We start from the raw sequence: 17,971 nt of genomic DNA on the forward strand, positions 1-17,971 counted from the left end.
ACGAGTTCATAACTCCGTATCCTCTATTATCGAAAACAACATTACCAGATCTCAACTCTATAAAAATTACTAGTTGTCCACTTTATCAGTCTACAGTTTCAAAATTGACATGTTTTACTGGAAAAATGAAAAAGCAAGCGTTCACCAAGAAAACGTGCATAGGAATTTTTATTTTTCATATATTAGCACGTCACGCTTCTTACAACCGCGCTCTACCGAAACCAAAGAAAATTGTGTGCGAATTTGAGAGACGCAGAGAAAAAGATACATTTCTCAAGGAGATTTTGGTAGAGCCCGGTTGTAAGAACTGTGCCGAGCTAATACATATCCTTAAATGGCAATCACCACTTTTCGTTGTCTAGAAATATTGAAAACCCAAACATGTTGCAAAATAAAACGGGTTCAAAACTAGATAATTTCTATCTTGCTGATCAAGTATCGCCACTGTTCCTTTTATTTTGAGGATTCGACTTTATTCCTAAAATACGCCTAACTACAATTTTCAGATTCATGAGTTTCAGAAGGAAAACACGAAACACGTATTTCCTTAACTTATCCTTCATATCAAACACGAAGTACCGATTCTAGACCAATATGACCGCATTATTTTGACTGTTTTAAAAAGCTTAGGAATATGAGAGTACGAAACGATATGCAATCGAGCAATGATGGGATCATGGATTTTTGGAAAAACATGTGCCATTATACAGAAGAAATATTATTCCACATTGTACAGTATACCAATCAATATTATAAGAAATTATTGGTCTGGTAAATAACGAAATGCATTTCAATTAGAGGTACTGTTCTAATATAATATTTACGGTATAAGACAAATTGAGGAAATTAAAGAACAAGTACTTCTCCTTTCCTAACTATTTCAAAATCCCAAACGTGAAGCCGAATAAAACTGATTTACCAGTAAATCATCTCTTTCGACTAGTTATCTTTTCTCTAAAACCTATTCATTCCATTTCAACGAAATGAAATGATAAAGTGTCTGGGGAAATACATAACTTAATCTCTCTTCTTCTTTTCATCTATTCTTTGATAACTGATAACATTTTCATCCTTCTCTTATCACAATTTTTGAAAGTCACGTCCTTGCAAAAAAGAGATAAGATCAAAGTATCTTTGTTTTTCTGGGTTAATAGAGTCATCAAGAAAGAATTAGAGATCAGTAATCGCTTAAAATGGAAAAATGTAAAAAACGACAATTATCAATACATCTATTATATTTAAACGGCAGATTTCTTGTAAGTCTAAAATCTGAAACCGGAAGAACACGTGGTTTAAAAAAGTATACATTTAAAAATATATATTTTCAGAGTTGTATCATTGGAGGGCAATTTTTATGTAGATTAGCATGTCGGAATAAGCCAAGTACTAACTCATTTCAATTGAATTACAAAAGTAATCAGTAGTATTTGAAACAGTTAGGTATTCATGGGTACGAATTTCTTGTAATGTTACGAGTAAATGCAGACAGCGACCGTCTTAATGTCAACTGAACGAAAGAGATTAGTAAAGAGAGCTGTGAAACAGAGTTCATCACGACTTATTGACAAATACATAGATTGTAGAAATACAGATTTGAGATAATTGCTTTTACATCCATAAGCTAAATACATTTTCTATTTAGTGATTAGCCTGAAATCTGTGTAGTGCCGATTTCAAATCATATTGAAACAGTTTCATTGAATTTTCAAAATGTGATGAAAGCTATAAAATTTTATTAACGACTGCCTTGTCCAAAAATATACCAAAACGCAGATCTGGACGAATTCTATGTACATATCTGGTATAATACGGACCGGCGTAGTATGTAGCTTTTCATTTAAAAAAAGTGAGTCGCAAAATGAAAATTACTTGTCCTAAAATATACCAAAATGTAGATCTCGACAAGATCTATGTGTCTGACATACACCGAGCCGGCTCAGAAATCATTATTAATAGAATTCATAAAATTCATAGAATCCATCGAATTCATTATTTCAGGGAATGTAATAATACGATCTACGGAACACTGCATTATATCAGAGACATTGAACTCGTCGAGATCTATTTTTGGTGTATTTTTGATCCGTAATGTTTATTTTGAAACGAGTCACATGCCGGCATGGATCGGCTCAAATGATAAATATCGTTGTTGTCTTCCATTCCTAAACTAACTATTATATTACATATTAAGCACTAATTTAAAATTGCATTGAGGCCGTTTCACTAAACTTTTAAAATGTGAAAAAAAACTTAATTTAACTTGTTAAATGAACATTCCAAATGGAAAACAGCTTTAAAAACCAAACAACCGAAACAGAAAACCCAACTACTCACTTCTCCATAGCAACATCTGTTCCTGGTCAGCAATCTTTACACCATCTCAATAAATAGATCACAATGTTCGTTCTTTTTCTCTCTTTTGTCTCTATTTCTTATCTTAACCACACTCAACGAGGAAACAAAAACAGGAAAAACGAGTCAAGTTGACAGACGAAAAGATAGTGAATAGTGTTGGGAAGAATGTAGTTTTGAAGTCAGAAATAGAAATGAAAATGTTTGGAAAATTTAAATTTGGCCCTCTTTATTGGGGGTGCACATAACTTTTACACATAATGCTTCTAAGGTGTTATTCTAGAATTATTAATGTAAATGTTTACGGTTATGGAGAAATGGTAGATAGCTATAGAATTGAAAGCATAGATATTTGAGTTGCACAACTATATATAAAAAAGTTTTCGAAAAAAAAAGCAAAGAAACAGAGAAAAACGAAGAAAGAAACACCAGGAGCCCAAAAATTCAACCAAATGAAAAAAAAAATCAGAACAAAAGTGACAAGTATTGTGAAATGATCTAATTCCGGGAGTGATAATGGTTGAATTGATAGTGATAATAATAGTAAGTGCGTCAATTCGAACTCATATCAGGTACACTTATGATTCATTTTTCATGGGAAAAGTGGGGAGAAGAAAGTTGTAAATAAAGTGATAACACATTTACGAACAGAGAGTCCAATGGAGAAAATTTACTAAAGTCGAAGTTAGAGAGAGCAAAACACATGGTCGTGAAATAGAAAAAAATAGAAACTAATGAATACACATATATTGTAATTTCTGAATGGAGAAGCAGAGAACTATCGAGTTTTAAGGTTCAAGTAACACACTGAAATTACTGTTATCACGCTGACTTAATTTTGCTAAAAAATGCAAATTTAGCTTTTAAGTGAACAGAAAGAATAAAAAACGAAAGGGAAGATACCGTAAAAACTGTAATAGAAGCGCTCCTTTATTAGAGGCGCCCCTCTAATAGAGGCGCACCCTGAAAGGCGCTTTGAATAATAGTGGCGCACCCTCTAATAGAGGCGCCCCCTCAATATGTTTGAAATATTTTTTCTGGTTTTCAATCATTATTTTTCAATGTTTGTCAAAAAAACAAAGAAAAACCCAATTTTTTCGTTCACAATACTGCAAATTATGGGGTTTTCGTATAATTTTGTCAGTGAAAATCTTGGTTTAGTTGAAAATTGATGATGGAGAGCTCGAAAAATAGCCAAATTGAAAAATAAATAGCCAGGTTGAAAAATAGAGGCGCACCCTCTATTAGAGGCGCCCCTGTAATAGAGGCGCACTTTCGGAAGGGAGTTGAAAAATAGAGGCGCATGCGCCTATATTACAGTTTTTACGGTAAATGGAAGAATATAAATTTGAAATTTAGTAGAAACGAGGAAACCTAGGCACTTAACATTTAAAATCAGAAATTGGTAAAACCCAGAAGTGTTTGGTGATGAAAAATGAACCAATACCTAAAATTATATGCATAAGTTGCTGTGGAAACAGAAAATCTGGTTATATTTTAAAATCTGTCTACCCAGTACTGTTTCACAATATTTGGAAAAGAAGGGTCACAGATAGCCTAGTGATCTCAATTTTGGTAGGGGCTGTTAATTGAACCTCGATGTTCTTTTTTGTACCACTTTTTTGTACGATCTGTACCTAGAGATACCTCGCTTATAAATATGATAATTCTGAACTACGGATGTGTGCAATTATCTAATTAGAGACTTACACAATTTCTGAATAATTAAGTTGCTGTACATATAGACAAAAAGTTGAGCTATTCAAACCGTTTTTTTTTACTGTTACACAATTGTTTCATCAGAATTGTAGCAAACACTCGAATAATGAACAAAAAACAATCAATTAAAAATTACACCGTTTCAAGTGTTCCATATAAAAGCTTTACGACAAAGGTTTGTATTAATTCTTGTAAATTTGAACAACAATACAGTATCATCATTCTTATATATAAAACGCATGAGGAGTCTGTCCATCTGTCCCAATGTCCGCAAATTTTGAGAAATGAGAAAGAAAGGCGGCCGGGCCCAAAATCAAACTTGCGCTCATTGCGCAGAGACCGCCGCCTTGGACCACTCGGCCACGCGGAGACATTTCTGAGAATGTGAACAAATTAATGAGGAGAGGCCAGCCGGATGAAGCGCCGAAGGCGCAGCAGCCAGGCTGGTAAAACAATAAAAACAACAAAAAAACAGAACTCATTATCCTCCTCATCAACACATTTTCTCCACATTTATATACCACCTGGTTGAACTTCCAAAAACCGACATGAACGACGTCACCAAATCACTATTCTTATCAGTCTATCCCTTTCCTTCTCTTCAGGAGAAAAAGAGAAATGATAAAATGAAAGAACCAAAAGAACTATCAAAGATGAAATGTAACACATTTGAAAAACTACCGTTGTAACAAGGTCACGTACGAAAAATGAATTTTGGAGTGGGGGAAGGAAAAGGAGCAGAACAATTGATAACAAATCAGAAACAGGAGGAACGAATTTTCAAGGAAATCTAGAATTCTAGAACTAAAAATTACTATTCGTAACATGACCGGTCTTAAAAACCGATTGAGCGAATATTTACAAAACCATTAGTATTCACTCAGTTGTTGAAACTGTGACCCATTTTTTTGTGAAAAAATAACTGTTCTGAGTAATCTACAAGTTTGGAGAGTTGCTTACATTTTGGTTAAGAAATTGAAAATATTGATTTCTTATTAGCAAGTGATGTTTCGATGATTTCAAAAAAAAGTTAACCATGCCCGGTAGCTCCGAAACGTTTCAAAACCAAGCGTTTGAAAATTATAGTAAACCTATTGAAAACAGCCCGAATAAGATGACAAAACTGACGAATAGTCATTTTGAAGCCAATGTACCTCAATTTGGTAATTCTGATTTGTGCTGATCAGGGCGATTTTTATTCGAGCAGAGTTCTGATTCGAGCCGATTATCATTAGATGTATCACCGTTTCAAAATATTAGTAAACGAGAATTGACATCCTATATAGTTTATTAAAACGACAGCTTCGAGAAACAGAAGTTTTTTTGGCTCTGATCGTCCAAATTTTTTACCGCTTCAATGGCTCACTATTTATCTACGAAAAAAACTTTTCTACTTAGACTTCATAGATTGAACTACATAATATAATATCAAGTTATGTAAAAGTACACTATCTAGAAGAATAGTAGAGAAAAACTAATGTTTTTTTTTCAATTTTGTCCCGAAATAAAACTAGAAACTATTTGATCGCAATGATCATTGAAACAAGAATCACAAACAAAGAGTTAACTTGAACGGAAATTAAATTCGCTTTCTTTTCTGCTAACATATGACCAATGATCAATAAAAAGGAATAGTATTCTGTCTTCTGATTACATAAACTATCAGACAGAAATAGATAGTACTGAAAAGCAAGAGACGCAGAGATGGATAGAAAACGTTTTGGTTTCGTAAGGAGGGGAGCTGATAAGAAATTGATTGGAAGCAATGATCAGTTTAACATTTTTTCTTGCTTTTTGAAATTGATAGCATAAATAAGTGAGTTTTGCAAAATTACACTGTTTTGAACACTTTTTTTGAAAGTGTTTGCACAACGAAAACGCTTACAGAAGCGGAATAAATTTTCTCACCAGAAAAAAAAACTAATAGAAAAAATATAGAACTGAGAGAACAACATGAAACTGTAAAAATTGAATTTCTTGTAACAAAGCTTCCTATTCTTCCGATATTCCCAAAAATTGATAAACTTTCCTTCTTTTAATAATTTTCCGTTACTAAAACTATGTAGAAATTCGATGATTGTAGTTTTCTTAATAAATACGTGATAATGAAGGCGCCCATCAATCCCTACTGAGCACAGAAGCGATTAATGCTCCAAAATTAAAAAATAAATGAAACACTAAAAAATTACCTGCTCAACGCGGATAAACAATTTCTTGCATGATATGAATACAAAAAATCAATGCTTCACCAATAGAAAATAAGTTTATATGTTGCTGCTAGTCGACTACTATCTCTACACTATGCAATAGACACTGTTGTATTTGTTATTTTGTTTCATTTTCTGAGACGCAAGGAAGCCACAATGTAAATCATGATCGGGTGGTGGGAAAAGAGAAATTAGTCTCAATTATTCTGTTCCACACAAGCTATAGTTCCAACTCATATTTTGAACAAACTGCTGACAAGACCATAAGTTCATAAAAAGTTTTAAATTGAAAACTGATTAATCAATCTTAACCCCAAACTACACTCAAACCCTAAAACCTTCCATTCCCTCCAGTTATTATCATTACCATCGTTGTCTGCTACCTGAAAGTTTACGCTTATGGGAATAAGTTGAGAATGAGCTGCTGAAATATGTCTTCCAATACTGTTTGTTGGACAGTTACGATTTGTCTAGGCCTGGAATCTTTCAGACTCGAATAAATCTCAAAACAAGAGATTCTATCCGGAAAAAATTTGCTAACTACCAAATTCAGTGAAGAATCTTAAGTTGTTAGTATCTCATATCATAGAAAAGTATGGTGGAACGAATTCTCATAAATTCCGAAAAAGTTCTTTGAATAATTAACCGATTCACAGAAGACATAATGTTTTGGTTCAAATTCAGCTATTATTAATCGCAGCAAATTTCAACGTGAAATAGTCTAAATTCACAATAAGATGACAATGTACGATTCAAAAAAGCTATCAATTCATTGAAATTGAAAATAATACATAATTTAATGGTTGCCGTCGGTTTGAATCAACAATATTTTCAGCTGAATCGTGTGTCGGTGTGATATTAATTCTCATTTTGTGTTCACAGTTTCAGAGGTTTTTCAAAGTCTGGAAATTAATCGTTTGATTTTTAGCTCGTGAAAATTATTTTTATTAATTGTTATCAAAAACGAAATGTTATACACCACTATAAATCAACTAAGCAAGTCAAAGCAGAAAAAACAAGTATAGTAAAGCTTTGAAAGGAATCGGAAACAGAAAATTAAGACAAGACGTGACAGCAGAAATTGAATTCAAGACGATTTTGCACACTTCTTTAATCTATTGATCATGTTCTCGATAGCCTCTTTTGCCCCTTTTCTCGACACAGTCTGAAAATTGATTCATTAATTTTCAGTCATTAATTCAATAACCACTCACATCCGACTCCTTTGCTTCTTCCAAATACATGGAAACCAACGGGACGATTTTCATCGAAAGATCATCTCCGAGGTGTCTGGCCATCTGGTTTAAATCATTTAGCATTGTATTGAGGTTTACTTTGTCATCTGATTCGGTGGTTTTATCGGTGCAAATCTCATCAAGGCACACTTCCAGATGAGATTTGATTTTTGATGGGGTAATGTTCTGAAAATAATACAGTAGCGGTCATAGGTGAGTATACCTCCACTCTTTCATGTGTATCTCAGCTGAAACTAGTCCATTTTGGATAAACTTTTTTTTCAAAGATAGCTGACACATTCAGCAATGAGAAAATAAGTTTTTTGAAAAAGTTAACACTTTTAATTTTGTCGATAATCAATTTTTCCTGACCGTGATTTGAAAATTCAAAAAAAAACTTTTTATTTTTCTCTTGAAGTTATTGAGTTTTTGATGTCAAAATGATGGAACATGTTCAAATAAACAAAAAATTATGTTGAATTAGTTTCTTAGTTCCTGAGCATCGTGGTAGAGCTCCAGAAGTCAAAAGTAGTGTCCTCGGGAAAACCTTCATAACTCATCAAAAAATTATCCAAATTAGCCGAAACATGTACCAAAAGACGTGTTTTGAGTTTTTCTACAAACCAACATTAAAAAATAAACATTTTAGAAAAAAAAATTTTTTTAAATTTTTTTCACTCAAAATTCTTCATTCCAATTTTTTCCTGGATTTCCGATATTTTCTGGCTATAAAACGAACAAAAAAACAAACATGTGTTTTATTATGCGTGATAAATGCACATTTTAAAAGGTATGCCCGTTTTATAGCCAGAAAATATCGAAAATCAGAGAAAAATTGGAATTAAAAAATTTTTGAATGAAAAAAAATTGAAAAATTATTTTTTTTTTTAATGTTTATTTTTTAATGTTGGTTTGTAGAAAAACTCAAAACACGTCTTTTGGTACATGTTTCGGCTAATTTGAATAAATTTTTGGTGAGGTATGAAGGTTTTCCCAAGGACGCCACTTTTGACTTCTGGAGCTCTAGCACGATGCTTAGGGTTTCAGAAACCAATTCAACATAGTTTTTTGTTTATTTGAACATGTTCCATCATTTTGACATCAAAAACTCAATAACTTCAAGAGAAAAATAAAAAGTTTTTTTTTGAATTTTCAAATCACGGTCAGGAAAAATTGATTATCGACAAAACTAAAAGTGTTAACTTTTTCAAAAAACTTATTTTCTCATTGCTGAATGTGTCAGCTATTTTTGAAAAAAAAGTTTATGCAAAACGGACTTGTTTCAGCTGAGCTACACATGAAAGAGTGGAGGTATACTCACCTATGACCGCTACTGTATATACAGGGGTTGGGTTGGAGGAGCGGTGGGAGCATTTTTCGATTAGTTGGCACAGGAATATAGAAATCTTGGAACAGTAAGTTTTCGAAAAAGTCCAATAGATTTAGTGAGCGTCATGAATAACAATTTTTGTAGGATGTTAGTATCAAACCTAGAGGTTTTTAGGGTGCATGTACTAATTTAACAGGTTTATCTTTGTGACATGTACTAGTTCCAAATGTGACAAGATTCCATGACTCTTAACATTTTTTCGACTGTTACAACAATGTTTTGTATGCAAATGTAATAAAAGTTGTCATTATTTGTCATTGTCATAATGGAACTTCTCTCAGGATGTTTGCTATTCAATTTCTTACAATAAGGGATAGATAAGTTATTTTCTCTCACCAAAAACTCAGATTTGTCAGACTTTCTAGGGACTGTTTCTGCAAAAACCAGGTAAACTGAAAAAACTGAACCCATTAGTCATACTGTAACTTCATGGCCAACTTTCAAAATTTACCGTTCTCCCATTTCAACTTAACATGAGAAAGTCTGGGCATTACATTATACAAGCGGCTGTTAAAACATCTTACCATTCCATGATTCTGATTCTCCACCGCCGTATACAACTCCTTTATCTCCCGATTGAAACTTCCAGAAACTTCTCCGTGGAAGAAATAAATTTCCCGGAGGAACTTTGAGTAGTGATTGATTAAAGAACTGGTATCCATGAATGACGATCCGTGATTCCGTGAAATTATTGGTTGATTCACAATTGGAGGCTCTATTATGATGAGATCCTCCACTTTTTTCTCCTCAAAAATGGGCTCCACTGATTTCCTCATTTTCTTTGGTGACGGCTCCATCTCAGGAGGATCTCTGATATTACTCGTTGATGGTCCTGGCTCATTATTTTCAGTAATCTGTCTCTTTGACCTCCCCTCGTCTTCTTCCGGCGTAGAACTTTCTGGATTGACACGTCCAGGTTGTGACACATAATACATTTGGCTTCCAGGTACCACAAACTGATAGGCGGGGCCTCTCATCCAAGGAGTCATACACTGTGGTGGCGGCATTTGTGGCTGGGGAACGGCAATTCTTGGTGGCCTAGAAACCCAAATTTAGTCAAAAAATTAGTATTCCATATAACTTACTCAATAATCTGACTGGGGTGCTTGTGACAAAGAATATTCTCGCTTTCAGTTCGATGTCGTACTTTGATTTGAGGATTCGATCGACAACTTTTTGGTCGAATCTGAAAAATATGTATGTTTCAATTTTTTGATAAATATCTGATAGAAAAATTTTGAGTAATTCTTTTTTTGTGAAATCAGAAATTGAAGAAAAGACCGTCTTTTTGTTTAGATTCACCTAAAACTCATAAAACACCGAAAAATCGAACTTTCAATACTCATTTTAGGTCTGCTATCAAACTGTATCCGTTTCAAAACGTCTAGGTTTGAAACCTCGAATTTTTTAAACAATTGATACGTAATGCGTTTTGAGACGGCTACATGATCGAAAATATTTTAAAAAAAAACAAGAGCTGAAATCAGACTTCTGTGCTTTCTGAATATTTTTCAATATTTTTTTGTTTTCTATTTCAGATTATTGTGTATTACGAAGAAAATTGGTTTCGAATGCCTCGATATTAAATTTTTTTTAAATTCAAAATACTCATTAGTAAATTTTTGGGTGGAATTTGGCTTCCAAACACAATACTGATTTGGTTCACACTTTGTGAAAAAAGTATTCCCAGAAACACTTTTTTTCTTATTTCATGATACGTTCGAAAACTTTTTGGTCGAATCTAAAAAAAATGTATGTTTCAATTGTTTAATAAATTTCTTATAGGAAAATGTTGAGTAATTTTATAAATAAAAAATAAATGTTTGTTTCTCTGGTTGTTAGGTAAAATAAATCGAAACCACTCGCAAAAAAAAATGAAAATAAGACTGTCTTCCGTTTAATTTCACCTAAAACTCAGAAATACTATTTTTGCATGTGCTATCGAAATGTATCGGTTTCAAAATGTAATAACGCCGCCACAAATGAATTGGTATTCCCGTTTCAGGTTACAGTTTGAACAGCCGCGCTCATAGCACAACTTTTTTTTGGATATTACGAAACCGAAAACTTAGAAACCACACTTTTGGAACCAGAAATTTCGGAATTAAATTTTTCTGAAAAATTGCTCTTTGAGACGGCAATTGATCAAAAATATGTAGTTTAAAAGAGTTCACGAGACTGTCGCAATCGCATTGCTCATTTTTTAATTTCTGATAATTTTTCAAAAAGTTGTGTTTTTTATTCCAAATAATTGTGTATTTCGACTTTGGTTCCGAAATTTGTCCTGATTGATTTACAAAAATTTTTCTAAATACAGTGTCCGACAAAACCATAGGTTCACTTTTCAAGTTGAGTTTTCTCGCGATTTGAGAAGTTGCAAGAAAATTGTCCATGGACAAAAAAAGACTCCTTAAATATTCTAAAATGTAAACAAGATTACATTTGAATACCTATCATCCTACTCAAATATGATGCAAAATGTTGAAAATGGCCACTTGCAAACCCGACAAAACTATAGGTTCACCCCAAAAAATCAAAAATTGAAAAAATAATTTTTTCCAATGAGTGAAGGAAAATGTGCTTTTATCAAATGCGGAATCTTCGTCGATAATTAAGCTCGTTAAATACATTTCTAAAATATTTTCAGTTAAAAAATTTTGAGAAAAATGAGAATTTCTGGAAATTCTCAAACCTCTTCGTTTTTCATTTGTCTCGTCCATATAAGTTTTATCTAGCATCTCATTTTTATTCTTACAAATTGTGATATCTATGCGGTAAAGTTTAGTATAGTTTTTTTTGAATATTTGACACTTTTTGAACAACTTTGGTTCAGAAGAGTCAAAAATTTTTTGAAATTGGGCACGCACTTACTCGGAAATTTCTTGATATTTTTCATTTTATCAAATTTTTTCTGCTTGTATACACAGAATTGGTCTTATTGTTCATTTTTTTAACATTTTTCCTAGAGTAGCTTTACTTTAAATAAGCAAAAAAGTAGCAAAAATAGTTTTTAGATCAGAAAAATAGACGCAAAATCACCAGCTCATTCAAAATGTGTTCAATGAGCAATGATGGTAATATTCCAGGATACAAAATATTAATCATTATGTGTTCGTTAGGTTTTTAGAATTAGATTACCGCCGCGACAATTTTCAAAAGTGCTATAAATTTTCCTCCATACGATACAGTTGAAAATTCATGGTGCCTGTTTTTTGCTAATTTAAAGTAAAGCTACTCTAGGAAAAATTTTTAAAAAGTGAACAATAAGACCAATTCTGTGTATTACAAGCAGAAAAAATTTGATAAAATGAAAAATATCAAGAAATTTCAGAGTAAGTGCGTGCCTAATTTCAAAAAATTTTTGACTCTTCTGAACCAAAGTTGTTCAAAAAGTGTCAAATATTCAAAAAAAACTATACTAAACTTTACCGCATAGATATCACAATTTGTAAGAATAAAAATGAGATGCTAAATAAAACTTATATGAACGAGACAAATGGAAAACGAAGAGGTTTGAGAATTTCCAGAATTTCTCATTTTTCTCAAAATTTTTTAACTGAAAATATTTTAGAAATGTATTTAACGAGCTTAATTATCGACGAAGATTCCGCATTTGATAAAAGCACATTTTCCTTCACTCATTGGAAAAAATTATTTTTTCAATTTTTGATTTTTTGGGGTGAACCTATAGTTTTGTCGGGTTTGCAAGTGGCCATTTTCAACATTTTGCATCATATTTTGAGTAGGATGATAGGTATTCAAATGTAATCTTGTTTACATTTTGAGTATTTAAGGAGTCTTTTTTTGTCCATGGACAATTTTCTTGCAACTTCTCAAATCGCGAGAAAACTCAACTTGAAAAGTGAACCTATGGTTTTGTCGGACACTGTACTCATTAGTATATTTTGGGGGGAATTCGGCACTGAACACAATACCGATTTGGATTACACTTCGTGTTAAAAGTATTTTCAAAAACACTATTTTCTTTGAATTGAGCAAACGCTCGACAACTTTTTGGTCGAATCTGAAAATAATTTCGGTTTCAAGGTTTTCATAAATTTCTTATCGGAAAATTTCCAGTATTATTTTTTTTATATCTCTTGCTCTGAATGAATCGGCTTCTCGTTACGAGGTTCAATTAATCTAATGAACTGCGAAACGAGTCATATCGTAGACAAATAACTGGTTTTGAAACCAAGAAATTTGGATTTTTTTAAACCATTTTTCATCTTTGCTATCAAAATATGTCGGTTTCGAAATATCTTGTTTAGAAACAACTAATTTTCAAAACTATTCATGGAAAATTACACTAATTTTGTTTTGATTAATTTTGGTGAAGCGATGATGCGACATCAGTACTAAATCACTATTCATAAAATAATCGGTTTCGAGTTTTTGAAAAAAATCCAGTCAAAAAATTTAACTGTTTGTTTAATTTTAATTTTAATTTTAGTTTCAAATATCATAAAAACTCACTTATTACAAAAGAATCTGTCGTTGATATTCAATTTACAGAGATCTTTGAAACTTCTCGACAACGAATACTTTGTAATCGGCGATTCCGAGTTGATGGAAACTTCTGCGACGTAGCCAACGAACCCATCGAATAGATGATCGCTGTCGGACATTCTTTTCTGCAAAAAGTCTGAAAAAAGGTTTATCTAAATGCCAGTAAAATTATTGGTTAAAAATCCGGTTAAAAAAGAAGTAAGGTTAGGGGAAAAAGTAGATAAATAAAATGTGAGCGTCTAGAGTGTAGTGGGAGGCAGGGAGAGAGCTCAGGGAATGTGGAGAGTTCAGACAACGAGAGGGGTTAGAAAAGACAAAATGTGTCGGCAGTGGGGGGGGTAGAATGCATTGGGAGAATGCTTCGGGGGGTGTTGAACGGGAAATGTGTATTGGGGGGAAGCATACTTGTCAAATCACGGGCCGGCCCGCGGGCCGGCCCGGGCCGGGCCGGGCCGGGCCCTCTGAAAATTTCAGGGCCCGGGCCGGCCCGCAGCAAGCTTTTTTTTCAATATTTTGACGGGCCGGCCCGGGCCGGGCCGGAAGATTTTTTTAGCGGGCCCGGCCCGGCCCGTGACAAGTATGGGGGGAAGAGAAGTGTAGCAAAGAGACGACTGAGAAGAGGGGGTGGTTAGAACGGAGAAGGTCAGTTTTGTGTGCGTGTGCTCTGTCCCGCGGGGAAGGCCGCTGGCAATGGTGAAAGAAGTTTTTGTTGTGTTTAGAGAACACAAGGAAACATTTTTTTTATTTCACGAATACAATCACAAGTATCGTGAAGCGGTGAATTCAATCAGAATAAATGGAAGGAATGATTCATAGACTTGCAATTTTGACTCATAATATTGAAAGGGGGACGAAAATGTACAATGTACAAGAGTTAAGCGCCTAGGTCTGAAATAAAAAGCGGGGGTGTGGTTAAAATTTACGAAATTTATTTTTAACGGAGAAAAATGTTTCAATTAACTTTCATGTATGATTTATGTTATGATATTTAATAAAATTTTTCAAATAATTTGCGTCCCTGATGAATTGTTACCGCTGCTGGTTGTAGTTAATGTGTATGAGGTTAAGAAGTCCTCAGTAATTTATATGTTTCGTCTAGATACATTTTGAATATTAATCTGAAGTCTGTTGCTTATCTGCGGCGTTCTATTGATTGCCTGATAAGAATTCCAGGTGTTAGAAACCACAAGTTAATGTCAAGATGAATATTACGAAATAATACTAACAAACGAATGTAGGTGACGAGATAAAATGCGAGGAGAAAACAGAGAAAAATGTTTCAATGAACTTTCATGAATGAGTGAATTAGTTGCTATTGATAAATTTTGTCTCCTCAATTGTGAAGCAGAGCTGTGCCGAAGTAGTTTTTTTTTCTAAAACTTAAGAAGGAAGACGGAATTTCGCGTAGCTCAGATGTAAAGGTATAATTAATTTCAAATGCTAATTACGTTATCAAACTAATTAACGAAATAACCAAACAATTGGCCGAATAAATATTTATGCTGTTTCAAAACACTATTTCATAAACTAATTCAATGTTCTGATAGTGAGATTAGTGCCTAAACAAAATTAAAAATTAATAAAACAACTTCCCATCAAGATAAATATTTTGGCAGAGCGAGAAGTAACCAAAAGCACCCAGAGAATGCAATACACAAGGAGGTTACAATGGAAGGGGGTGCCAGAAAAGGAATGTGGACAGAGAATGTAAAGAGCTGCAGAGAAAAAAGAAAAGATTAGGACATCATGGATATGCGTGAGTATGTGCTGATAGCAGTGAAATGAATCATTTGCAGGAAGAGAAGGGGGAGCGAGAAATCTCTCTCCAGTATAATTCGCAGAGAAGAGAAATTTCTTCCGCAAAGTAACATCATAGGAGGAGGATGTGATGTATCGGTTAAATAGGGAAAAAAAAGAAAAAAACTGTTGATTGGAAAAAGTACACAAGATTTATGAACATTAGAAAGGAAAAACGGTAGGTTTTCCTAAACTCATAGTGAAAAATTTTCAAGTCGGTTAGATGTATGTGTGTAGGATATGAACTGCTAATAATACATCGATAGTTTTTTTTAATGGTATAGAAACGATTTTTGCACTACAGATTGACCAAACGTGCTATATTCTGAAATTATTTTCTGAAAATCATTTTTATATCTATCACGTGCCAAATTCGAAATCCCTCTAGCACTAAAACGCATTTCGTCAGTTCTATTGAAATCATCATACTGAAACTGTAATTTAATTTTTTTGAAATCAATGTTTCTTGAATTTGTAGAATTTGTAGAATTTCTGCAATGTGTATCTGGTAAAAACCAGAAATAACTTGAATATGTATGTATTCTCTGTTTAAAAAAACTCTAAAAACCAAGATTCATCAATGTCCAGTTTCCTGTAAACTTCTCGATTCATAACTTCTGTAAAGTATGCTTATTTTATGAATTGGTGACTGGTTTCTTATCCATGAAGTCATCTGACAATTCTCACAATTTTTTGCACAAGAATTGCCTAACGTTTATTGAAAATCGCCTGAGCAGTTCTTCAAAAAAAACTCGTGTAACACCGATCTTGAGAACGATATGTTTCAAGATTGGTAAAAAAATAAGTTCTGTGAAATCGTAAAATGTTTAATAACAGTTTCAAATAATCTGTCTATAAATCTTTATTCATCCATATAATCATTTCCATAGCGATTTTCCTTCATGATTATCCCAAAAAAGCATACAGAGACCCAAACCAAATCCAAAACAAATCAACATTTCAAAAAGCAATCAAATCCCATTATCAAAATTCCCATAGAGCACATTATAAAGAGAGAAAAGAATGAAGAAGATGGAGAAGGCACTGGTAATATGTACGCAGAAAATAAGAAACACAAATTGTTACAAGAGGAGACATGAGACCATTTTAAGAATAAGGAAGGCGGAAATGTACAGTTAGTGAACGGAGGATTCATCGAGAATCGTCCAGTGTCATTGAACGCATTTCATTCGAGAGACGGTGACGGCGGCTGAAAGAATTGCCAATAAAATGATTGAAGTTCAGTGAATACTATCAAATTATTAGACCTGTGAAACAGATCATTTTGATTATATACATACTTTCAAAATATTCCATTTCGAAAATTAGATATATTTCGAGACACACGTTTCATGTTGATAATGATGTAACTGTCCAATGAATCCGCATATGTATGAAAACTCACTTCCTCGTCTGCTCTCCACTGCTACTCGTTCTCATTCTCAACCCTTCTTCTTCTCCTTGTCCATGAGCTGAACTTGGTCTTCTACTACTACTTGGAGCCATCAAACCACCGGCCGCTTCTTCTGATGATTTACCCGGGAGCACGTGGTTTTGCATGTAAAACGTGGAACATTGCCAGGGGATCTGGAAAAGTAGACTTGTATGTTGAATGAGCTGGAGAGAGTTCATTGCTATCAATGTGGAACATGAAACAGGGAGAAGTTGTTAGTGGTTCCACGGCACATTGACGACTAAATGCAGTTTATAAACTTTATATAAATTTTATCCTCAACACTCTATTTTTTCAGAGTCATTATCTAATTTATGTTAAGTACGAAACTGGAAAATGTTTTTGACGGTTTCCAAAAAGTGTGAAATTGACTAAGAATCGTGTGAAAAACTTTGCTACAACCAAGGTAGTCACAAAAATGCTTAAAAGAGTTAGTATCAACTAATTGCAAGTTGATTTCAATACCAATAATGAAACCAGAGCTTGATCATTCAGAAACTTTATCAGGTTTAAAGGAGGACTGAAGTCATATAGTAACAACGTAAAGACAATTTATATTCAACTACTAATTTATTATTACTCAAAAGTTACAACGAAAGCGGTGAAAGCGGGTGACAGGAAAGAATAGGGTCACGGGACACAGTCCCCGTAAGACTGTCTAGAATGCGAGAAACCTCGGCTTATATTAGGTTGGTGCATAATTTTCTTTCTTTTTTGAAGGTGTGACTTTGGTTCTCGATCTCTAAGTGGTGATATTGTTTTTCATCCCAAACTTTTTTGCATTTTTATGACCACTTTAGTGGCTATCACGTAACTTTTCAAGTTGGTGCAAAGACAGTCCGCTCGTGAAAACGATGGCTTTTTCGGTCGCCGACCAAATGCCTATTTTGGAAAGTTTTTTGATTCTAGTCGCATTTATTTATTTATTTATTTATTTAAAATACGTACGTGAGAGTACGTGGCAAGGTCAATAGGGGGGGGGGGGGGGAACTTGAAATGAAATAGAGGGAGAATAGTGAACACGTGGAAGGTAAATGAATTGTTAATGTTATTGGATGGGCGACTACTTATTCATGTCAGTTGTACCGCAATACTGGAGAAAGCTTAATGTTTTATGGAGCCGTAGGACTAACTATTTTACTGAGGACGCGGTGAGTGAAAAAATGCTCACGAATTTTAGATCTTGGAGTTTTCCAATGATAGAGGTGGCCTCGTCTGGTATTGTGAGATGAAAGTTGAAAATAATTGGTATAGTCAATATCTATTTTTCCTATTAATAATTTACCGAAGAAGAATTTATCAAATCCGG

The 17,971-nt window shown here is 33.6% G+C and overlaps 2 protein-coding genes across 2 annotated transcripts; both read right to left on the reverse strand.

Moving 5' to 3' along the window:
* Positions 1 to 7,365: 7,365 nt before the first annotated feature.
* On the reverse strand, positions 7,366 to 13,531 carry GCK72_012647 (uncharacterized protein; the record flags this gene model as incomplete). Its single annotated transcript, XM_053729279.1, has 5 exons — positions 7,366 to 7,443; positions 7,493 to 7,699; positions 9,428 to 9,941; positions 9,985 to 10,089; positions 13,380 to 13,531. The coding sequence occupies 5 exons, from the start codon at positions 13,529 to 13,531 to the stop codon at positions 7,366 to 7,368; spliced, it is 1,056 nt and encodes a 351-aa protein (XP_053584051.1).
* Positions 13,532 to 16,361: 2,830 nt separating this feature from the next.
* Positions 16,362 to 16,841, reverse strand: GCK72_012648 (uncharacterized protein; the record flags this gene model as incomplete). The annotated part of the gene is made up of 2 exons (XM_053729280.1): positions 16,362 to 16,419; positions 16,615 to 16,841. The coding sequence occupies 2 exons, from the start codon at positions 16,839 to 16,841 to the stop codon at positions 16,362 to 16,364; spliced, it is 285 nt and encodes a 94-aa protein (XP_053584052.1).
* Positions 16,842 to 17,971: the final 1,130 nt, after the last annotated feature.

This window comes from Caenorhabditis remanei, chromosome IV (assembly GCF_010183535.1).
Source record: "Caenorhabditis remanei strain PX506 chromosome IV, whole genome shotgun sequence".
NCBI lineage: Eukaryota > Metazoa > Nematoda > Chromadorea > Rhabditida > Rhabditidae > Caenorhabditis > Caenorhabditis remanei.